Here is a 25,697-nt window from a genome sequence, read left to right as displayed (position 1 = left end):
TGAGTCTGTTTCTGTTTCATAGATAAGTTCATTTGTGTCATGTTTTAGATTCCATGTATAAGTGATATCATATGGTATTTGTCTTTCTCTTTCTGACTTACTTCACTTAGTATGATAATCTCTAGGTCCATCCATGTTGCTGCAAATGGCATTATTTCATTCTTTTGTATGGCTGAGTAGTATTCTATTGTATATAGGTACATCTTCTTTATCCACTCCTCTGTCGATGGACATTTTGGTGGTTTCCATGTCTTGGCTATTGTGAATGATGGAGTTCAGCTTGATTTTAAAACTATTACAGTTCAACTGAGAAAAAAAAAAATCAAACACTTTTCAAGTCAATTGGATTGTCATTAAAAGAGTTAGATTTATTCATTTATACTTGCTTTTATGTTTTTTTCTAAAGAATAGGTTTATTGTTATGAGTTGTATAGGAATCTAAAAATAATTCCTGTACAGAGATAAATTAGTATATTTTAATTGCATTATTTTTATGTAAATTAGAATTTTTTATGGTTATATTCATCCATTTCTTCATTCAACAAATATTTTGAGTGCCTACAATGTGCAATTTTCAGTGCTGTGGATAGAATAATAAATGAAACAAGCCCCTACTCTCATTAATATTACCTTCTAGTGCTGAAGACAAATAAACAAATTAACAAATATGTTTTATAATATCAGATAGTGGTAAGGATTTTGAAGAATAATCAGCAGAGTGAAAATATAGAGTGATGGCAGGCATGGGGAATTGGTGAAGAAAAGCCTCTTGGACAGGTGGCACTTAAGTAGAAAGGGAATGAGCTATACAACTTCCAGAGGAAAGCCATTTCAGGCAGAGAAACAGAAGGACAAAGGCCCTGAGACTGAAATGTACCTGGTGTGTTTGAGGAATCATCAAGGAAGCTAGTTTGGTGGAAACAACCAATAGAGGGGAGAGTCCTAGGAACTGACTGAGCTTGGAGAGGTAGCAGGGACCATGTAGGTCACCAGAAAGACTGAATTATATTCTAAGTGTGATGGGAAACCTTGCCCTCACTTATCACATTATAGGCAAAAGTTCATATAAAATATAAATTTAGAGAAATTCAGTGTTGGGAAGAATTGAGTGTTGAGACCAGAGTCTTAATCTGATTTCTATTTAAAAGGACCTCTCTGTGATCTACAAATTTTATTAAAACAGTTTATATTATATTCTGAATATAAACGTACAGCAGATATGATTAATGAGATGTAATAATGAAAGGTTTTTAATGAAAAACCTTTTTTCAGGAAAATAGCCTGTGTCTCCTTACCATCCATTTTAAAAGATCCAACAAATCTAATACATCTGAATAATTAGGGGCATGATATAAAAGAGATTTCATCTACAGAAATATTCTATCTTGCATTAAGGAGCCTTTCAGAAGAAGGTGAATGAATGCTTTTGTAAATTGTGGAAATTGAGAATATAATATCAATTATCGGACCTTTGGGTTCAAGATGGCGGAGTATAAGGACATGCACTCACTCCCTCTTGCAAGAGCACCAGAATCACAACTAACTGCTTAACAGTCATCGACAGGAAGACACTGGAATTCACCAAAAAACACACCCCACATCCAAAGACAAAGGAGAAGCCGAAATGAGACAGTAGGAGGGGTGCAATCACAATAAAATCAAATCCTATAACCACTGGGTGGGTGACTCACAAACTGGAGAACAATTATACTACAGAAGTCCACCCACTGGAGTGAAGGCTCTGAGCCCCACGTCAGGCTTCCCAACCTGGGGGTCTGGCAACGGGAGGAGAAATTTCCAGAGAATTTGACTTTGAAGGCTAGTGGGATTTGATTGAAGAGCTTCAACAGGACTGGGGGGAAACAGAGACTCCACTCTTGGAGGGCACACACGAAGTAGTGTGTGCATCAGGACCCAGGGAGGAAGGAGCAGTGACCCCACAGGATACTGAACCAGACCTACCTACTAGTGTTGGAGGGTCTCCTGCAGAGGCAGGGGGTGGCTGTGGCTCACCACAGGGACAAGGACACTGGCAGCAGAAGTTCCGAGAAGTACTCCTTGGCATGAGCCCTCTCAGAGTCCGCCACCAAAGAGCCTGTAGCCTCCAGTGCTGGGGCGCCTCAGGCCAAACAACCAACAGGGAGGGAACCCAGCCCCACCCGTCATCAGACAAGCAGATTAAAGTTTTACTGAGCTCTGCCCACCAGAGCAACACCCAGCTCTACCCACCACCCGTCCCTCCCATCAGGAAGCTTGCACAAGCCTCTTAGATAGCCTCATCCACCAGAGGGCAGACAGCAGAAGTTAGAAGAACTACAATCCTGCAGCATGTGGAACGAAAACCACATTCACAGAGAGATAGACAAAATGAAAATGTGGAAGGCTATGTACCGGATGACGGAACAAGATAAAACCCCAGAAAAACAATTAAATGAAGTGGAGATAGGCAACCTTCCAGAAAAAGAATTCAGAATAATGATAGTGAAGATGATCCAGGACCTTGGAAAAAGAACGGAGGCAAAGATCGAGAAGATGCAAGAAATGTTTAACAAAGACCTAAAAGAATTAAAGAAAAAACACCTAGAAGAATTAAAGAACAAACACACAGAGATGAACAATACAATAACTGAAATGAAAAATACACTGGAAGGAATCAATAGCAGAATAACTGAGGCAGAAGAAAGGATAATTGACCTGGAAGACGGAATTGTGGAATTCACTGCCGTGGAACAGAATAAAGAAAAAAGAATGAAAAAAGAAAGAAGACAGCCTAAGAGACCTCTGGGACAACATTAAACGCACCAACATTCACACTATAGGGGTCCCAGAAGGAGAAGAGAAAGGACGCGAGAAAATATTTGAAGATTACAGTCGAAAACTTTCCTAACATGGGAAAGGAAATAGCCACCCAAGTCCAGGAAGTGCAGACAGTCCCAGGCAGGATAAACCCAAGGAGAAACACACCAAGACACATAGTAATCAAATTGACAGAAATTAAAGACAAAGAAAAATTATTAAAAGCAACAAGGGAAAAACGACAAATAACATACAAAGGAACTCTAATAAGGTTAACAGCTGATTCCTCAGCAGAAACTGTACAAGCCAAAAGGGAGTGGCACGATATATTTAAACGGAAGAACCTACAACCAAGATTACTGTACCCGGCAAGAATCTCATTCAGATTTGATGGAGAAATCAAAAGCTTTACAGACAAGCAAAAGCTAAGAGAATTCAGTACCACAAAACCAGCTCTACAACAAATGTTAAAGGAACTTCTCTAAGTGGGAAACACAAGAAAAGAAAAGGGCCTACAAAAACAAACCCAAAACAATTAAGAAAATGGTAATAGGAACCTACCTATTGATAATTACCTTAAATGTGAAGGGATTAAATGCTCCAACCAAAAGACACAGGCTCGCTGAATGGATACAGAAACAAGACTCACATATATACAGTCTACAGCAGACCCACTTCAGACCTAGGGACACGTACAGACTGAAAGTGAGGGGATGGAAAAAGATATCCCATGCAAATGGAAATCAAAAGAAAGCTAGAGTAGCCATACTCATATCAGATAAAATAGACTTTCAAATAAAGAATGTTACAAGAGACAACGAAGGACACTGCATAATGATCAAGGGATCCATCTAAGAAGAAGATATAACAATTATAAATATATATGCACCCAACATAGGAGCACCTCAATACATAAGGCAAATGCTAACAGCTATAAAAGAGGAAATTGACAGTAACACAATAATAGTGGGGGACTTTAACACCTCACTTACACCAATGGACAGATCATCCAAAATGAAAATAAATAAGGAAACAGAAGCTTTAAATGACACAATAGACCAGATAGATTTAATTGATATTTATAGGACATTCCATCCAAAAACAGCAGATTACACTCTCTTCTCAAGTGCACATGGAACATTCTCCAGGATAGATCACATCTTGGGTCACAAATCAAGCCTCAGTAAATTTAAGAAAATTGAAATCATATCAAGCAATTTTTCCGACTACAATGCTATGAGATTAGAAATAAATTACAGGGAAAAAAAATGTAAAAAACACAAACACATGGAGGCTAAACAATACGTTACTAAATAACCAAGAGAAATCAAAGAGGAAATCAAAAAATACCTAGAGACAAATGACAACGAAAACATGATGGTCCAAAACCTATGGGATGCAGCTAAAGCAGTTCTAAGAGGGAAGTTTATGGCAATACAGTCCTACCTCAAAAAACAAGAAAAAACTCAAATAAACATCTAACCATACACCTAAAGTAACTAGAGAAAGAAGAACAAACAAAACCCAAAGTTAGTAGAAGGAAGGAAGTCATAAAGATCAGAGCAGAAATAAATGAAATAGAAACAAAGAAAACAGTAGCAAAGATCAATAAAACTAAAAGCTGGTTCTTTGATGAGAGAAACAAAATTGATAAACCTTTAGCCAGACTCATCAAGAAAAAGAGGGAGAGGACTCAAATCAATAAAATTAGAAATGAAAAAGGAGAAGTTACAACAGATACCACAGAAATACAAAGCATCCTAAGAGACTACTACAAGCAACTGTATGCCAATAAAATGGACAACCTGGAAGAAATGGACAAATTCTTAGAAAGGTATAACCTTCCAAGACTGAACCAGGAAGAAATAGAAAATATGAACAGACCAATCACAAGTAATGAAATTGAAAATGTGATTAAAAATCTTCCAACAAACAAAAGTCCAGGACGAGATGGCTTCACAGGTGAATTCTATCAAACAGAGTAGCGCTAACACCCATCCTTCTCAAACTCTTCCAAAAAATTGCAGAGGAAGGAGCACTGCCAAACTCATTCTACAAGTCCACCATCACCCTGATATGAAAACCAGACAAAGAAAGAAAATTACAGACCAATATCACTGATGAATGCAAAAATCCTCAACAAAATACTAACAAACAGAATCCAACAGCACATTAAAAGGAGCGTACACCGTGATCAAGTGGGGTGTGTCCCAGGGATGCAAGGATTCTTCAATATATGCAAAGCAATCAATGTGGTACACCATATTAACAAATTGAAGAATGAAAACCATATGGTCATCTCAATAGATGAAGAAAAAGCTTTTGACAAATTTCAACACCCATTTATGTTAAAAACTCTCCAGAAAGTGGGCATAGAGGGAACCTACCTCAACATAATAAAGGCCATATACAACAAACCCACAGCAAACATTATTCTCAATGGTGAAAAACTGAAAGCATTTCCTCTAAGATCAGGAACAAGAGAAGGATGTCCACTCTTGCCACTATTATTAAACATAGTTTTGGAAGTCCTAGCCATGTCAATCAGAGAAGAAAAAGAAATAAAAGGAATACAAGTTGGAAAAGAAGTAAAACTGTCACTATGCAGATGACATGATACTATACATAGAGAATCCTAAAGATGCCACCAGAAAACTGCTAGAGCTAATCAATGAATTTGGTAAAGTTGCAGGATACAAAATTAATGCACAGAAGTCTCTTGTATTCCTATACGCTAACAACAGAAGATCAGAAAAGAAATTAAGGAAACAATCCCATTCACCATTTCAACAAAAAGAATAAAATACCTAGGAATAAACCTACCTAAAGAGGTCAAAGACCTGTACTCAGAAAGCTATAAGACACTGATGAAAGAAATCAAAAATGACACAAACAGATGGAAAGATATACCATGTTCTTGGACTGGAAGAATCAATATTGTGAAAATGACTATACTACCCAAAGCAATCTACAGATTCAGTGCAATTCTTATCAAAATACCAATGGCATTTTTTACAGAACTAGAACAAAAAAAATCATAAAATTTGTATGGAGACACAAAAGACCCCTAATAGCCAAAGCAGTCTTGAGGGAAGAAAATGGGGCTGGAGGAATCAGACTCCCTGACTTCAGGCTATACTACAAAGCTACAGTAATCAAGACAATATGGTACTGGCACAAAAACAGAAATATAGATCAGTGGAACAGGATAGAAAGCCCAGAGATAAACCCACGCACCTATGGTCAACTAATCTATGACAAAGGCAGCAAGGATATACAATGGAGAAAAGACAGTCTTCAATAAGTGGTGCTGGGAAAACTGGACAGCTACGTGTAAAAGAATGAAATTAGAACACTCCCTAACACCATACACAAAAATAAGCTCAAAATGGATTAAAGATCTAAATGTAAGACCAGACATTATAAAACTCTTAGAGGAAAACATAGGAAGAACACTCTTTGGCATAAGTCTCAGCAAGATCTCTTTTGACCCACCTCCTACAGTAATGGAAATAAGAACAGAAATAAACAAATGGGACCTAATGAAACTTAAAAGCTTTTGCACAACAAAGGAAACTATAAACAAGAGGAAAAAACAACCCTCAGAATTGGAGAAAATATTTGCAAACGAACCAACAGACAAAGGATTAATCTCCCAAATATACAAACAGCTCATGCAGCTCAATATTAAAATACGAACAGCCCAATCAAGAAATGGGCAGAAGACCTAAATAGACATTTCTCCAAAGAAAACATACAGATGGCCAAGAGGCACATGAAAAGCTGCTCAACATCACTAGTTATTAGAGAAATGCAAATCAAAACTACAATGAGTTTTCACCTCACACCAGTTAGAATGGGCATCATCAGAAAATCTACAAACAAAAAATGCTTGAGAGGATGTGGAGAAAAGGAAACCCTCTTGCACTGCTGGTGGGAATGTAAATTGATACAGCCACTATGGGGAACAGTATGGAGGTGCCTTAAAAAACTAAAAATAGAATTACCATATGACCCAGCAATCCCACTACTGCACATATACCTAGAGAAAACCATAATTCAAAAAGACACATGCACCCCAATGTTCACTGCAGCACTATTTACACTAGCCAGGTCATGGACGCAACCTAAATGCCCATCGACAGATGAATGGATAAAGAAGATGTGGTACATATATACAATGGAGTATTATCAGCCATAAAAAGGAACGAAATTGGGTCATTTGTAGAGATGTGGATGGACCTAGAGACTGTCATACAGAGTGAAGTAAGTCAGAAAGAGAAAAACAAATATCATATATTAATGCATTATGGGGAATATAGAAAAATGGTACCAATGAACTGGTTTGCAAGACAGAAATAGAGACACAGATGTAGAGAACCAACGTATGGACACCAACGGGGGAAAGCGGGGGGAGGGGGTGGTGGTGGTGGGATGAATTGGGAGATTGGGATTGACATATATAGACGAATATGCATAAAATAGATAACTAATAAGAACCTGCTGTATAAAAATAAAATTAAATTTAAAAAAATATCAATTATCCAACTTATATTTTACATTTATTTTTAAATCTCCCCCCACAATAAACTTTGACTAATTTATAAACACAAAAGTCCATTAAACAATGAAGTGTCTGTTTTATACTGGTTGTTTATGTGTGTGGTTTTAGTGAGGAATCAGATATAATACAACATTCATCCATGTGTTAACATGTGTTTTGGAGAGAATGTTTGTATTAAAGTACTAGATGTTCTTTCTCTGGAAAATACTTACGTTTAAGATTATGACCTTTCTACCCTTTTAGTGGTACAGTATGATTTCTTTTATGGTACTGGTTATAGATGTAAGTTAGGTTATTGTTTTTTATGTCTTTACTTGGCAAAATTAAAGTTGGAGACAAGGTTGATCCCACTCCTCCCCCATCTTGTGTGTGTGTGTCTGTGTGTGTGTGTGTCTGTGTGTGTGTGTGTGTGCCTGTGTGTGTGTGTGTGTGTGTTTTAATTAAATTGGACCATAAAAATCAAAAAGTCAGGAACTTCTGGTGTACTGGGATTTATTTCAAACTGGCTCCAATCCAAAGTATTAATTGTCAATGGCATATCGATCCAGGTCACAGAAGAAATCATCATGGATACCTGCCACCTTCATTTGGCACTATAGAGGTGTAGATTCAGTGTATTGAGAAAGCTTGAAAATGACTTTATTGCCTACACGGGATAAAATGGTCTTACAAGCGTATAATATCCAAGAATCCAAGATTCTTCTTTTGCTAGACCTATGCAAGCCTCTACCTATATAAGGAAGCATGGCTAATCCATCCTTCCTCTTGGACGTACTATTTGATGTCTAGGAAGTATCTCTGCAGGGTTATAATTACCACTTTCCTGCAATTTGTTTTTAGTCATATTTAGCATTTATGCATTTTCCTTCTCCTTTTAATAATTACATTTTCTTTATCAGATAACAAAGTTTTTCTACTGGTGGTTCCGCAAACTCATTTTTTATTATGAACAAAATCAGTTAGTTCATCGCTCAATGCTACTTAACTTATTAATGCTACTCCCAAGTAATAAGAAATATCTATATTTCATAATAACTGAACTTGAACTTTTGAATGTGTTTTGAGTCTCCAGAATTGTAAAGTTAACTGCTCTCACATTCACATTGACAGAGGTCACATAAATGATATCTGGTGAATTGAAACTATTAATTATAGAAACCACGTTGAATTCAAGTGAACATTTTCCTTTGATCTAGGTCTGCTTAGATAAAATGGTGCATGATTTTACAACTTCCGTGCTAAATATTCAGGCCAGCTCAGCGACAGTAGCAGAGAGAGAATAACCTCCTCTGACAGATGATTTCTCTAAAGAGCTAGACGCACCAGGCCTCCCTTGTTCAGTTGAGAGCTCATGGTAGAAAGTGCAAGTTCTGACACTCCACCATCTTTTCTGACTGGTACATTTCACACAGGAGAGGTGCTGTTGTTCCAGATGGTTTTTCAGCTTTATGCACACTAGCTTTGTGGACTCCTGCTGTAACTGAAAATTGGTTTTACGCCAACATTTGACAAAGAAATTAGATTAGGTTAACTACTCTTTGGTTTTAGATTACTGATATAAAGTGCTTTCATGAATATGACAGAAGAAATTGAAATTCAAGTTAAGTGATGTCCCCGGGTAAATTTTCATTTAGACGTTTTCCCTGAGGTTTTTATAGTATCATAAACTTACATGCAGATACAGAATTTGCATAGAATCAGGCTCATTGAAATTTTGATGATCTTTTTCAATCTATAATCTTTTTAGTGTTTTTATGGAAAACTAGCTAGATATTTGAAGTGACTGTAAAGATGATGATATGAAAAGATTTGAAAGGCATCTGTTAATTCGTCTGCATGGTGAAAGCATTCATTATGTTTATTAACTTCTGGGTTCTCATGAACTGAGTAAGAGAAAGTAATTTTCTTGAGGTAAGGATTTGCTTGACATCCCTCCATAATTTTTCCAAGTTCTAAGCATTTGGAGAATAAAACAGACATATCAAGTACATACTATATTTGGCAAGTTGTAAATGTGATTGATTGAAGCATTGAGCTATAGCTGTTACCAGAACATATATTATGAGATGTCTGAAACTTCAGCTTCCCAGTTAGAATGTATCTGGACAGCCAACTGCTAGGACAGAGATGAGGTCATCTTGCACATTGTTGGCACCTGGTACTCACCAGATGCTTTGCACTCATAGCTAGCTGAATGTTCACCAGAGCATTCAGTCTAATTCCCTAGGCACTGTAATGGACAGGATATATATAGTATGGGTGGAAAATCTTGTTTAAAAAAAAGTCCAACATTGGAACAGCGGGTAAAGTGATTTGACTGTCATAAAGCTAGTCTGTGTCTAATGTATGACAATGTAAGAACTTTCCTGATATTTGAGAAAATAAAACAGCTCTGTTCCCATCCTGAGATCTTGAGTTTTAACCTCTACACTTTGGAGAAATTTCCTCAGATCCGTGTTCTGTCATCTTCTGCCCTTTCTGACTGTCTCTTAGCCTTTTCACGTCATCATAAATTATTGGCTGGCACTGGCACAGTATTTGCCTAAAATCATAGAACATTTTTGAGAAGGAAGCTGTGAGGTCACGTAGGGCATTGGTTACAGAGTTGGGGTTCACGGACACAGGGCAGTCAGTGACGAACCATCTTGTTACCAAATGAGAAAAATGAAGATAGTATCAGACTAATTTTGCTAAATTTCTTTTCTTCATCTGAAATGATTATTTGATATTAAAATGGTCTTTCTTTTATGCAAAGAAGGTGATAATAAATAATAATCATTATCCCTAATTAAGAAAAGCAGAAGTATTTAGCCTAAAATACTAAGTGGATGTCCAATTTTAATTTTCAGATTTATGTTTCTATGAATCTAAGAGTCTGGGAACTACTGACCTAGTTCCGATAATTACCCAAGCCATGGATCCCATCAACAGAAATCCTAAGTAGTGATAATTCAGCCTTTTCTCAGCACCCTTCCTGTGAGTCCCCAGCCTAATGGGCTGCCCATATGAATTTGGGCTTTTCTAATTAGTACAAGTTTTCCTCTGCATTGGCTCTAAGTCTACTACTCTAATTACTAGTTTATCATTTTACCTAAAGCCATATATGCTGCGTCTAATACAACATTTTCCCAAGTATCTTCTAAAGACCAGTAATTCCAAGGTATGTGTTAATAGGTATCATGAGGAGGAGGGGGAACCACAGACAGATTATTTGGGGAAGCAATAGTTCAAACCAGTAGATTGATTAATTTCAGTACTTCACAAATTCTTTTTTTTTTTAATTTATTTATGTATTTATTTATTTTTGGCTGCGTTGAGTCTTCGTTGCTGGGCTCGGGCTTTATTTAGTTGCGGCGAGCGGGGGCTAACTCTTTGCTGCGGTGCACAGGCTTCTCATTGTGGTGGCTTCTCTTGTTGCGGAACGCGGGCTCTAGGCGCACTGGCTTCAGTAGTTGCAGCACATGGGCTTTTGCAGTTGCGGCTTGCGGACTTTAGAGCGCAGGCTTAGTAGGACATGGGATGTTCCCAGACCAGGGCTCGAACCCGTTTCCCCTGCCTTGGCGGTGGATTCTTAACCACCGCGCCACCAGGGAAGTCCCTTCACAAATGCTTTATTGGGCTAATTCATTTAACAAATATTTATTGGGCATCCACTACATGGCAGGCAGTGTTCTATATTCTAATCTATACTGGAGATATTTAAGAGGAAGATATAATAATCTGAGTTTCCCAAATTTGGACTGCGGTACCTTTTTTTTTCTTTCTTGTAGCTGGTGTTATTAGGGGCAGCACTGAAATCATTAGATAAAAGCTATTTTTTCTCCTTCTCTGCCTTTCTTTAAAGATTCACAAACTAAACACGTTGATTCCTTTAACTCTTACTCAGTTACATGATTTCCAGTCCCTTCTGCTCTACCCCGAACATGCCTTAGCTTGTCTTTAGCTTCCGTTAAAAATATGGCTAATAAATGAACACAAAAACCAGGTTTGGCTTGACCTCGTGCAATGTGGGACTGCTATCTTCTTTTTCTGGGTGTATATTCCTATAAGTGCAAGAGGAGCTCATTTTTGTTTAGTTTTGCTGTGCCTTGTTTTTGCCATTTTTATCAGGTGCTTGTCAAATATGACAAGCTCTGAGTCTATAACGAGCGCACATCTCTTATCAAGCATCATCTTGTTAGAGCTGGTCCATCAACCTGTGACCTTAAGATCTTTTTGGAAATGTGTTCATTGGACTTTTGAGGAAAGCTACCCACTGAAGTCTGTTCTAAGTAGGGCTAGGTTATTGAAGGAATGAGTCTGGAATAATGAGGACAGGTATCTCATCTACACAGCTTGCTGTACTGCAGAAACAGTGACACAAGAAAGTGTCAGGGGAACACTGAGACAACAGGACTATTGGGCCTCACAAAATTGAGAATGTGTCTCAAGAACTGAAGGCCAGGCTTCCCTGATGGTGCAGTGGTTAAGAATCTGCCTGCCAATGCACGGGACACGGGTTTGAGCCCTGGTCCGGGAAGATCCCACATGCCACGGAACAACTAAGCCTGTGCGCCACAACTACTGAGCCTGCGCTCTAGAGCCCGCGAGCCACAACTACTGAAGCCCGCGCGCCTAGAGCCTGTGCCCCACAACAAGAGAAGCCAGAGCAATGAGAAGCCTGCGCACCACAACAAAGAGTAGCCCCCCACTCACTGCAACTAGAGAAAGCTGGCGCACAGCAATGAAGACCCAATGCAGCCAATAAATAAACAAATTAATTAATTAATTTTAAAAAAAGAACTGAAGGCCAATTAGGATGCACTGATGCCCTAGTGACTGTCATCTCATTGCACAAGGAGCAAAACTTTACTGATCTCTCTTCTAGTTCTTTTGTATTCATCTAATTTAACAATGCCTGACTTTCCTTGTGACCTTCCGATTCTGTACCTGCTACCACTGCTTAAGTCTCCCCATATATTTCAAGCTGAAATGGTGGCCCATTGAGTGCACTGCTATCTTATTTCAATAACTTTCTCTCAATCAAGCAATTCTTCTACTATGGCAGTTCTAATCTACCATATGGCTCATGTAACAGGTTTGATTTTTGATAACTATCTTTGAGATAAGTTAGTCCTAAGTAAGACCACAAGTAAACTAAATAGATTAGTGTAGAATAGTGGGTGGTTATTAAAGTGTGGTCCCTGGGCTAGCAGAATTAGCATCACCTGGGAACTTGTTAGAGGCTCCAGCCCAACCTTACTGAATCAGAAAATCTGGGCCTGGGATCCAGCAATCTGTAGTTTATTGAGCCCTCCAGGTGATTCTTTCTGGTGCATGCTCAAGTTTAAGAACAGATGGGTATAAAATTGTCTCTCTAGAGTCTAGATTTACAGTGTGACTGCCAAAAATAATGACTTTGGGCATAATTGATATGCAAAAGATCCTTCTGATAATATTTAACTAACAGTTTCAGCTGTTTTTTTAAAGTTGTTTTTTGACAGGAGGAGAACATTTTCAGCATATAAGATCATGCTTCTTTTCCTGTTAGCTGCGGCATCCAATTGATGTAAATTTCGAAGCAATTTTTTGGTATACATGTTAAAAACAATAATTCTGATTTCCTAATGTTTAAAACATTCAAAGAGGAATGTGTGTTGCTGGAGGCCATTCTGGTTTTCATGGTATTGATATTTAAAAAATATATAACAGCTTTATTGAGATAGAATTCATATGTCATATAATTCACTCATTTAAAATGTACAATTCAATAACTTTTAGTATATTCAGAGTTGTGCAACCATCACCCCAATTAATACATTTTCCTCACCCCCCCAAAAGAACCCCCGTATCCCTTAGCAGCCACCCCCCCACCCTTACCTAACACCCACTCCCTTACCTAACTCCCCCCTCAGCCATAGACAACCACTCATCTACTTTCTGTCTCTATAAATTTGCCTATTCTGGACATTTCATATAAATGGCATCATACAGTATATGGTCTTTTGTCACTGGTAATAATGTTGACAACATAATGTTTTTAAGGTTCATCCATGTTGTACCATGCATCAGTAATTTAGTCCTTTTCATTATTTCAAATCATTCCAAATAATGGCCCATTAAATATATATACTATATCTAAATATAGATGGTATTTTAAATATAAATAGATATACATTTTATTTATCCATTCATCGGCTGATAGACACGGGTTGTTTCCACATTTTAGAATAAATAATGCCACTGTGAACACTCATGGTACAGGTTTTTGTGTGGACATTATTTTCATTTATCTTGGGTAGGAATTAGGACTAGAATTGCTAGTTCATATGGTAACTCTGTATTTAATTTCTTTAGGAACTGCCAGACTATTTAAGTAGCTACATCATTTTACATTCCCATCAGCAACGTATGAGTGTTCCAGTTTCTCCATATCCTTGCCAGCACTTATTATTATCTGTCTTTTTAAATAATTAATTAATTAATTAATTTTTATTTTTAGCTGCATTGGGTCTTGCTGCATGCGGGCTTTCTCTAGTTGCGGCGTGCGGGGGCTACTCCTCATTGTGGTGTGGGGGTTCCTTATTGCGGTGGCTTCTCTTGTTGCGGAGCACAGGCTCTAGGCGCGCGGGCTTCAGTAGTTGTGGCACGTGGGCTCAGTAGTTGTGGTGCACGGGCTTAGTTGCTCTGTGGCATGTGGGATCTTCCCGGACCAGGGCTTGAACCCGTGTCCCCTGCATTGGCAGGCGGATTCTTAACCACTGCGCTACCAGGGAAGTCCATTATCTGTCTTTTGAATCTAACCATCTTAGTGGGTATGAGTAGTATCTCATTGTTTTGATTTGTACTTCCCTAATGATTAATGACGTTGATGTTAAGCCTCTTTTTATATGCTTTTTGGCCACTTCTTTGGAGAAATGCTATTCAGATCCTTTGCCCATATTTTAATTGAGTTATTTGACTTTTCAGTATTGAATTATAAAAAATTCTTTATATATCTTTATATATCCTAGATGCAGGTCCTTATCAGGTATATGACTCATGGTGGTTTTTTTTTTTTGATAAAGGCTTGAAGGACTAGATATGATTTCTATATATGGAGATGGAGATTAATGAGAGATTTGAAAAAGTGCCTTTTCTTTTCAATGAAACAGTAGCAATTGTCACTGCTATGATAATTCAACATCAACTTCACGTGTTACTTATCTAGCATATTTAATTGAGGGATTTTGCTTCAAATTTGTTGAGGAGAAAACCAATGCAGAGTTTTAAGAGAAAGAGAGTTTCCATAAGGGGTGGATAGCCAAATAATGAAGAGTTCAAACAGAATGAGAACTAAATATAAGCTGTGGAAATTAGGATCCTGGTTATTTGTGACACAAGAGAACAGTTTCTCTGGAATGATGGGGCAAGAACCATAATGCATTCAGCTTATGTGTAAGGGAGAAGGAGGACATGGTGACAGTATGCATGTGCCTTTGTTAAATTGGCATGTGATGAGTAGGAGAGAGGAGGCTGGTCATGAAGTGGAATCAGGAACAAGGAAGAGAAGGGTCTTTAGATTGGAGAGATTTGAGCATGTTTGAGGCAATGGATAGAAAGTGTGTGGAGAGGGAACAATTGTTTGACCATAAAGGAGAGGGTGGTTGCAAAGTCTCAGTGAGGTAGGGCGGGGCAGAATAGAAAACATAAGGGGAGCAGTTCCTTATTGGCCGTCAGGCCACCTCTCTAAGCTCCGCCACCATTCTCAGATGTGGGACCCAAACAAACAGGCTGTATCTTTACTGTTCACATCGTTTTCTGTTGGTCTGAATGAGATTTCTAACTCTCATCACATTCCCTCCTCATAATATGTTCATCTGAAGCTTCTATCAAATCATCAGGGTTGATTTGTTCATGAAGAAATGTTTCTTATTATAGAATATTCTGTGTTACTGAGTTTTTTTACAGTGACAATCTGTTTGAGGCAAGCTTTTAATTGAAAAATTCACCTGATATCCCTTACAGTTCAATATTTTAACGGCCTAAATATACCTCTAGTTACACCACAAATCCAGGTGCCTATGGATCTGTGAAATGGTTACTAATTTTAATCTCTTAGCCAAAGCAAAATTAATAAATAATCTACACTGTTCTAAATGTTAGATGCTTAACAAACAATAATCTAAACATTTCTTTCTAAATTACAATCTTCCTTCAGATGATTTTCTTTTTGTTTTTATGGTTTATATATGAAGCTTTCCCATCGACCTGATATCAATATCTGGAGAATAAGTGTATGGAAATCAGACTTTTAACCAACCAAAAACCAGGAGACCCAACTTTAAGTCCCTCTGCAGTAACTAACTGTCTCCTTGGGTAAATCACAATCTCTCTGGACACCTTATTTCTTCATGGGAAAATTATGAGGTCAAAATGAAATCGACAGTGGCTTCCAGATTTGTTACTTTGTGTCTTTACGTAAATTTGGAGTTGCATTTTCTCTCTTTGTTTGCTAATCCAGATCTCCAAGTTAATGTATGTATACCATTCTGATTTAAAGGTGTAATGCAACATGCTATCTTATTTTGTCATTGATGATTTTTTTTTTTAAATTGATTGCAAATCCTTCTAACAGAAATCCTGATGTTTCCTTCCTGTCCTGAATCTTTTCATGTAATGTTGATTGAGAGGCGCTTGCCAGGCTGGCCCAGTCTCAGGCCTCCTGAACAGCATTTATACACTTGCTGGACCTCCTTCTCCATGTGAACCACATTTGTGATTACTGCACTCTCGCCCCACAGCCCAGCCATACCAGAGGGTCCCAGCAATCTGGTATTTTCTTCTCTCCTCCAAATTCTCCTATCCAGGTCTGTGAACTACAGTGAGTTTGTTTGTTTGTTTGTTTTGTTTTGTGGGGATGTGGATGGGGGACTGTGGGAACGTTTTCCATACTAAGCACTGTGCTAGGTACTCTGTCATGTAATTTCAATAATTTTTTTTTTTCTTTTTTCTTTTGGCCACACTGCACGGCTTGGTGGTATCTTAGTTCCCCGACCAGGGATTGAACTCAGGCCCCGGCAGTGAAAGCGCTGAGTCCTAACCACTGGACGGCCAGGGAATTCCCTTTAATCTCAATACATTTTTATGCCTTTCCTGGAAATTGGGTCATCACCAATTTATACATGAGGAAACTAAGACTAATTCAGGTTAAAGAACTTACCCAAGTAAGTGGAGGGAGGTTGTCTGAACCTCTGACAGCTTACATCCAAAGTCTTTGCTCTTTGCTACTCTGTTTTTGTACATCTAGAGTAACCATGGGGAGGAAGAATACTGGGCTTACCTAGAAGGAAGAACTTTAATGCTCTTTTCACTTTTTATTTTCCCCCTGGATGCCTCGAAGGGTGGGGAGGAAAGAGACTTGAAGTATATGGGGAAGGAAAGATTGATACACATATCTCTGGAGAGCATGCTCATTTCATTTCAAGGTGTCTATTTTAATGGAAATCATGTTTTCCCATTGTTAATAATAAATGATCGTAAAAGCAGTTGTCATCCCTTGAGTTGCTTGTGTAATGAGGCAACAACACTATTGATCAGTGTTTTAATTAGGTTATAGCATAAAAGGTATTTTTAAATTTCTCTGTGTAAAACTCCACTGCATTTTACATAGTTAACGTCATTGGTGTCTTTACATCTGAATTTATTTTCAGTACCTGTAATACGCCATGTTGCGTTAGTTTGGAAATGTATTATCGGCGACAGGTATTACATCCTCGAGACAGCCACAAGATTGCATTAAAATGAAGCATTGGTTGTAAACCAGATGTGTGCCTTGTCATTGCATCATTTGAAGTACCGTATTATGTAGAAATTGAGGCAGTGTTCACAAATCTATCAGGATTATCTTGCACATGGTTGATAAAAACAAAGGGAGCAGATCATTACTGTAGAGGTTGGCAGTTCATCATGTACTGAGTGCACACTTTTGACCAAAAAATAAACAGATGCTCAAGACTGAATCTTAGGCTTCATCTAGCTAATAGTCTGGTAGAGGAGCCAGAGAGATGATTGGATTTTCAGCACCATGGGAATCATCTTTATTTTGTTTATCCTATTTACCAAAATGGTCTTTGCCCATAAATCACACAAACCAAGTCAAAGCTGTCCCTAAGCAGAATTCTTTTATCATATAGCACTTTGGATTAAAAAAAAAAAATCACTCATAAAACCGTAGTATGAGAAACAGTTGGCATAATAGCTCCTCGGGAAAAAGACCGAGGGATTTTATTTGTCCATAAAGTCAGTGTAAACCAGAGTTGTGATGAGCTCCCATACCTATTATAATAGGTGGCATTAATAGAAGCATAGAGCAAAAACAAATGGGCAAGGGAGAAGACTTCATCTGTCTGCTGTACTAATTAAATCACGCGCAGAGGGTAGTGCACACTTCCAACAATCACATTGTGGAGGAGACTGACAAAATGAATCTGTCTATTAAAGGTAGACAAAAATAGAACTACATCTCATAAAGATGCTTTCATTAGAAAATGTTAGATAACGCTAAGACCAATATGGAGTCTGTGATGATGGTGATGAGGATATCATTAATGATGACTCATGCTTATTACATTATCTTATTTAATGTTCTCACAATCCAGTGAGGTAAGGATACTTATTATCACCCATTTTGCAGAGAATAAAATGGGCACAGAGAAGTTCATGCACCTCCCTGAGATCACACAGTCAGGAAGAGGGACACTTGAGTCCATGTCCTTAATGATATTGCCATGTGTTACCACTTGTAAACAGCTGCCTGTCCTTGAAAGCGCTGTCCTGGGACTACACCGCTTTGCATGAGGAGAGAGTGATTTTTGTACAGTGCCAGGGTGTGGAACTAGCCAGCGGGTTAAATTTGGCAGACAGATTCTCAAACCTTTGTGTGAAAGAATTTTCTAATAAGCAGAGGTGCTCAAGAAGTGGCAGGGGAGCTGTTTTAGGTATATGCAAAATCAAGAGTGGCTCTTTCCTTTGGTCTGGCCCTAATGGAATGGAGATATCCATTTATCTAAGATACTAAAAGTTGTCAAAAGTTTTTGTTGTTGCTGTTTTACTGTCTTTAAATTATTGACTCAAAAAATTATTAAGGAGCATTTTGTTGTTTCCCATGCTAGTTCCAGTCTGGATTCTCCATTTTTTTTTCAGGGATAGAAATAGAGAGTTCTGTTCAGAACTCAAAGTAAACACACTGGGGCAGGGTTTTTCCTTCAAAGAAAGGTATCCGAAAGCTTTCATTACCTTCCCTGGGACAGCAATCATAGGCTATGACAATTACCTAATTTGAGGCAGGTTAATGACAGATTTCTTTCCATCCTTTCATAGCAGTATTACAAAAAGCTGGCAAAAAGTCTCGGGAGAAAATTTTCATTGGTACTTTGCAGGTATCATATGTTCCATTTGTTGCAATTCATATAAACTGTCTTCTTTTTTTTTTAATTTTATTTATTTATTTATTTATTTATTTATTTATTTATTTATTTATTTATTTATTTTTGGCTGTGTTGGGTCTTTGTTTCTGTGCGAGGGCTTTCTCTAGTTGTGGCAAGTGGGGGCCACTCTTCATCGCGGTGCGCGGGCCTCTCACTATCGCGGCCTCTCTTGTTGCGGAGCACAGGCTCCAGACGCGCAGGCTCAGCAATTGTGGCTCACTGGCCTAGTTGCTCCGCAGCACGTGGGATCCTCCCAGACCAGGGCTCGAACCCGTGTCCCCTGCATTGGCAGGCAGATTCTCAACCACTGCGCCACCAGGGAAGCCCTAAACTGTCTTCTGATAAAGATGCACACAGATCTTAGTTCAGCTTACATAAATTCAAAAAAAGCCACAGTTTCATAGAAATAGTTATAACGAACATTAACTGAGCACTTAGTATGTGAGAGGCAGTGTTTCAAGCACTTTACATTTTAATGCCCTTAATCGTTATACTAATCAGGGGAGTGAAGAATTACAAATATCCCCTTTATAGACAAAATAAATGCATAGAAATAATATGTGATTGCCCAAGATCACACAGATGGTGTCTGAGATGTGATTTGAACCTTAGCAGTCTCAGTCCAGGGCCTACTCTCTTAATCAAGTCTCTGCACAGCCTCATTATCCAGTTTGTTATCCTTAAGAGAAGCAAACTCATTCGTTGTATGGTGAGTGCATGGGGAGGATGCTGCAGATTGGCTCATTTGATACCCACTCTGCTCCCCTTCTAGCGTATCTTCCTGTGCTACAGAGCCTGGAAACTCAAAGAGCACCTTTTCAAGGCTCCCTGGCAGCCAGAGCTTTACTTGCACTTCGGGCTCTGCCAAGCAGATTCTGTTGACTAAGACTTGGGGTGTGTGGAAGCGAGGTGCAGAAAAGGCAGCAAAGGCATTTGTTCTCCTGTAGTTACTGGTCTGGTCTTTGACATCATAGCTGTTGAGCAGGGGGTTGGCAGCAACAGCGAGAATTCCTCTATGGAATTCTTGTCATGTGGTTGGGAACTTCTGTAACTACTTACTACCCTGTAGTAAAATACTTTCTACTTAAGCAAGCTAGATTACATTCCCCGTGAACAAGAACCTTGATTAACGCAGAGGTCTTCAAGTCTATAAAGGGATATTATCCAAGCATCTCTTTGACCCTTGGTGTCCCTCCAGTACTGGAAAGTTGACTAGAGGCAATGCATTCCTCCAATATTAGAAAGTTGAACTGGAAGGCTCATTTCAAGTTTAAAATTCTATGATATTTGAGATCAAGGACCAGAACAGAGCAGAGAGGAGAGACTTCATACATTTGCTTAAGCCAGTTTTTCAATAGAGTTTATCTCTTCCTTCGCTGAGTTAGCCATCTCACAAAAAGCACTGCATTTCTGGGAGATAATGTGTCTGGCAAAAAAGTAACAGACACTGTCTTGAGGAATAATAAACCTACATAATTAAGAAGGGCCCCCCCCCCGAAAGCATTGCTTGTTATGTTAATACCCTCAGTTGTGGAGAAGCAATAATGGAGATTTTTCTCATCTCTCTCTTGCCTTTACACTATTTTCCCTCTCCTGGCCTCCCCACCAAGTCAAGATGAAGTTGGGAATTGTACTTGGTCTTAAAGGAGGTTGGATAGGAGGCATCCCTGGAGGTGAACAACCATTGAGAAGGGTGGGGTGACACTGAGACAGTGAGTCTGCAAGTTTAGCTGAGGTGAAGGGAAGGACAGAGAAACAGATAAGGTTGGAGATACGAACTTAGAACTAAGGAAATGTTGTTTTTAGCAGATTTTTAAAAATTTTTATTTTATATTAGAGTATAGTTGATTAACAATGTTGTGTTAGTTTCAGGTATACAGTAAAGTGACTCAGTTATACATATTCATGTATCTATTCTTTTTCAAATTATTTTCCCTTTTTGGTTGTTACAGAATATTGAGCAGAGTCCCCTGTGCTATATAGTAGGTCCTTGTTGGTTATCTATTTTAAATACAGTAGTGTGTATATGTCAGTCCCAAACTCCCAGTTTATCCCTCCTCCCTGCCTTTCCCCTTTGTTAACCATAAGTTTGTTTTCTAAGTCTGTGTCTATTTCTGTTTTGTAAATAAGTTCATTTATATCACTTCTTTTTAGATTCCACATATAAGCAATATCATATATTTGTCTTTCTCTGTCTGACTTACTTCACTTAGTATGATAATCTCCATGTCCATCCATGTTGTCACACATGGCATTATTTCATTCTTTTTAATGACTGAGTAATATTCCATTGTATATATGTACCACATCTTCTTTATCCATTCATCTGTTGATGGACATTTAGGTTGCTTCTATGTCTTGGCTATTGTGAATAGTGCTGCTCTGAACATTGGAATGCATGTATCCTTTCGAACCATGGTTTTCTTGGGATATATGCCTAGGAGTGAGATTGCTGGATCATATGGTAGCTCCATTTTAAAAAAGACTCTTTTAAGAAGGTTAATATAAGATTGATAAGTTGGGTGATTGGAGGTAGGAAAGAAATACAGTAAGTTACTGGCCAAAGAAAAAGTAGTACTTTCATAGTCTTTAGATAATTTTACCTATTTCAGTTTAAAATACATTTTAAGAAAGTAGTAGAACATATATTTTAGGAAAAGAGTAGAAAATCATTTTTAATGGAATCTCTACCTAAAAAAGCAGACCATAATTATTCTAAAGATTAGATGAATAGATGATTCATCCATTAGATGATTAAATAACCAATGACAGGGCATTTGAGACACAATATTTTAGTCTAAGAGTTGAGGGTGGAAGGGACATATTTCTAAGCAGTTGACACACAGCCACCCACAAATCATGACAAGTTTGCTAGCTTTGAAAAATGAAATGTTTAAAATTAGAGGACATTTTAAAAGGATATGTTTACTGCTACATACCTTTTGGAATGGCAAAAAAATTAAAAATAAAGTAAAATAAAAGATAAAAGAAAACAGTTGCCTACAAAATTAATCATACACTTGACATATGACCCAACAACCCCACTCCTAGATAATTACTCAAGAGAAATTAAAACCAGTATTCACCTGTATGAGGATTTTTATAACTTTATTCATAATCACTGAAAATTGGAAACAACTTGAATATCCTTCAACTGGTTAACAGATAAGCCAATGTCATATAGCCATACAATGGAATACTATTCAGCAGTAAAAAAAAGGAAGGAACTATTGATATTAGCAACACCGTGGATGAATTGTAACTATATTTTGTTAAGTGAAGAAGCTGAAGAAGAAGACTGAAGAAGCTACATATTGCATGGTTCCATTTGTTTGACATTCTAGAAAAGTTATAGGGATGGGGAACAGATCAGTGGTTGTCTGAATTTTGAGGAGGGGACAGTGGTTGAATAAAATGGGGGCTCACAAGGGAGTTCTTAGGGTGATGAACTGTTCTGTATTCTAGTCCAGTGACAGATATAGGACACTGTGCATTTATCACAATCCATAGAAATGTATATCACAAATGTGAACTTCAATGTATGTACATACATTTTTTAAAAAGATCAACCACGATGTTGGGGGATCCCAGGGCATAGAATGCAGACAGAAAACTAAATCTAACCTTGTTACAAATGTATGACATAACCTTAGTGATCGTAATGGGGAAAAAGTAGTTTACCTAAATAATTAGAAAACACTGTTTTGACTGGAAGCTATCAAGCTGGAGACAGAAAAGAACTATGCATGAACATTGTATTCTAATTGGTAAATTTGTTTCTCCCAGGAGTACCCAGTAGCAATTCTGAAATTACTTCAGATGTGTATGTATATATGTAAATTGCATATAACTGGAGCCAGATTTATCACTATCAGAGAAATAAGTTACAAATAAGCAAGAGGGCATTTCTATATTTTCAGAAATATAGAAACTCCTCAGTAACCTGTCTTCATTTCCTTTGCATAATGGATTGCTGGATTGTATGGTAGTTCTATTTTTAATTTTTTGAGGAACCTCCAAACAGTTTGTTCCGCATAGTGGCTGCACCAGTTTACAATACCATCAGCTGGGCACAAGTGTTCCCTTTTCTCCACATCCTTGCCAACACTTATCTCTTGTCTTCTTGATGATTGGCATTCTCACAGGTCTGAAATGATATCTCATTGTGGTTTTGATCTGCATTTCCCTGATTGATTAGTGATGTTGAGTACCTTTTCATGTACCTCTTGGCTATTTGGATGTCTTTTTTGGGAAAATGTCTATTTCATTCCTCTGCCTATTTTTTAATTGATTTTGTTGTTGTTGTTGTTATTGAGTTATAATATTAGATATGTGAGTGTTAACATAGCTTTTTTCTCTGTTGATACAGCTTTGCTTTACTAGTTCTTATTGTTCTCTAAAAATATTCCTTGTACATCACATCTGGGAATTTTTTTCTCATTTTCTCTAGAATTTCAGTTTAATCCTCCTCTCCCCCCACCCACTAAATAGTCTCATCCAAATTGGAATACTGAATTTTTAACTTTTGTCTCCATTGTCTATACTTATTTGCACCTGCCATAATGATTTTGATGCCCCAAAGGCCACTTGAAAATACTAAAATGTTGAAAATACTAAAATGTTTTGAAGTTTAAATGGAAGCAAATACCAATTAGATTTTACACTAAATAATTAATAAATAAATAATCCTGAGTCAGTTTCCCCATCTCTGACATTGATATAGTAATTTCATAATTATGTCAGTGCACTCATTCTGTTTGTGTGGAGATTAAATGAATAAAGATAGTAAAAAGGGCTTGGGAAATATAAAATACTCTAGCTCAGTAGTTTTTATTGTATTCAGTGATATAGCTGTGAAAATAGCAGTCCTAGCATTTTATTATCATTATTTCATCTAAGCTCTCAGCTGTTTACCTGGCTGGGAACAATTGGAATGAAAATGAGTTGTTATAGCTCATCTTGGGCTTTATAATCTGATCCAGTATATCATTTTTTTAAACTCATAATTCAGAAAAGAGTGCTATAGCCATAGATGTGAATAATTAAAGAACATTATTTAAAATATTTCACTATCCCAAAAGAAGCCTTTCTGAAGACTTCTACTAGACACTCAGACTGTGATTAGAAGCCCTGTTTTTCTTCTTTTCCTAGTATTTCATTGGATTCAGGAAAAAGGAAAAGAAAAATAAATAACCCAATTAAAATGAAATAAAAATGAAATGAGTAATACCATTTCTTCTTAGGAGTACAAATATATACAGTGTTTTACATAATGTAGCCATGAAACACTAAATAATGAAACAGAGTGTATATAGTGATATGAGTGGGTGATTGCCAGATCCCTGTCTAATACAGCAGAGAGGACTAATAAAAATTAATGAATCGTGCTCCTTTTTATAATTCTTTCAGTTATGTATAATTTTCTCTATCCTAGGTAGGACATACCTGTTTTGATTAAATGTTAGTTCAGGAAAGTTTGAGTGTTGCCCTGCTGTGAAATAAGAGGTAAATTGCAATACATTTCCATTAACTTATAGGCATGTATGACTAAAGGAGTCCGAGTAGTTTTTTATATTAAGTATATACCTAACTTTGAAGTGGAGATATAAACAGAACCTTCATTATTTAATTTTCTATTCTTTTTTCTAATATGTATGTTATCAGGATTTTCGGTTATGCTAAAATTTCTATGATCAAACATGTCTACTAGTTTAATGACCTGGCATGCCATCTGTGTGTTTTCTCTCAACATGCTGGAAAGTGCACATTATCCCTAATATGATCCCCTGTAAATGAAGTGCCTATTTTTCATATTATTGCATTTCAGATAAGATATTCATTACCTCTACATTAACTTTAACTTATTTCAAGAGTAATTAGGAAATCAACAGGTCTTATGTATGGGAATCATAGAACACTGGTATTATTTTTAACAAGAACAAATTCAGAGAATTTGAAATTTTCTTTTTGTTTATGTTTTTTCTTAGACCTTGAGATCTAGAGAATAAATAATAATATTGGTCGCCATTTACTAAGTGCCTAATAATATGCCAGACAGTGTCCAAATATTATTGTGTTATTTCATAAATCTTTATGAAAGTTCTTTTAGCGTGGTGTTATTCCCATTTTACTTTTGAGGCAAATTAGGATTAGGTGTGTTAAGGCCTTAGCTCAAAATCAGACAAGAGGGAACAAAGTCAGGGATCACATGCAGATTTTTCTAGTTACCAGAACCCCAGAATTTTTCCCCTATGTCAGAATGTTACTTTTTCATGTCACTTATAGCTTCTTTTGCCCAGGAGATGTGAACAACCATCAGTAACAATGGTGTTCCTCAGAACAGAACCTCTCAGAATCTCTAGTAAGATATGAGATTGTCAGGCCGCAGTACAATTTGTAACGGAATTTATTAAGACGAACTAGGGGGAAAGAACAATATTAGACCCACTTTCCAACAATGATAATTGTAGTCATGGGAGTTAATTTCCTTTACATATGGTTTACTATTTACATCTCATTGTAGTATTCACTAACCTCCTCTACGAAATGGAGAGTGTGTATCTCACAGGGTATTTGTGAAGATTACATGAAATAATTTATTCTAAAGACCTAGACTAGCACATAGAAGGTGCTCAGTAGGTATTAGCTATTATTCTGTCAGAAGTTCTTACCTGATTGTTTCATTTGTGTATCACTCACCATATCATGATGTGTCAGAATTCCTATGTCCTTGTTACCCCAAATGGTATTTGTCATAGAAAGTATTGCATTTTGTCATCCTTCTCCTTCACAGACTTTTAAAATTTCTTCCTCAATTGCCTAACACTAATTTATTAGAGATTATTTTATTTAACAAATACTGATGTAAGTATTTACTGTATGCTAGAAAC

At 37.4% G+C, this 25,697-nt stretch overlaps 1 protein-coding gene across 4 annotated transcripts in view; it reads left to right on the top strand.

Annotated features, from left to right (window-relative positions):
* OXR1 (oxidation resistance 1) overlaps positions 1–25,697 on the top strand; it is a 458,944-nt gene that overhangs the window by 87,973 nt on the left and 345,274 nt on the right. For 3 of the 4 annotated variants that reach the window (XM_036830011.1, XM_036830008.1, XM_036830009.1), the window contains exon 3: positions 16,123–16,188. The exons of the other annotated variant lie outside the window; for it this stretch is intronic. In XM_036830011.1, coding sequence (XP_036685906.1) covers positions 16,123–16,188 — 66 coding nt within the window. The remainder of the gene's footprint in view (positions 1–16,122; positions 16,189–25,697) is intronic. 4 annotated transcript variants of the gene reach the window in all.

This window comes from Balaenoptera musculus, chromosome 17, assembly GCF_009873245.2.
Source record: "Balaenoptera musculus isolate JJ_BM4_2016_0621 chromosome 17, mBalMus1.pri.v3, whole genome shotgun sequence".
Classification (NCBI taxonomy): domain Eukaryota; kingdom Metazoa; phylum Chordata; class Mammalia; order Artiodactyla; family Balaenopteridae; genus Balaenoptera; species Balaenoptera musculus.
This window is presented reverse-complemented; position numbering and strand designations above follow the sequence as displayed.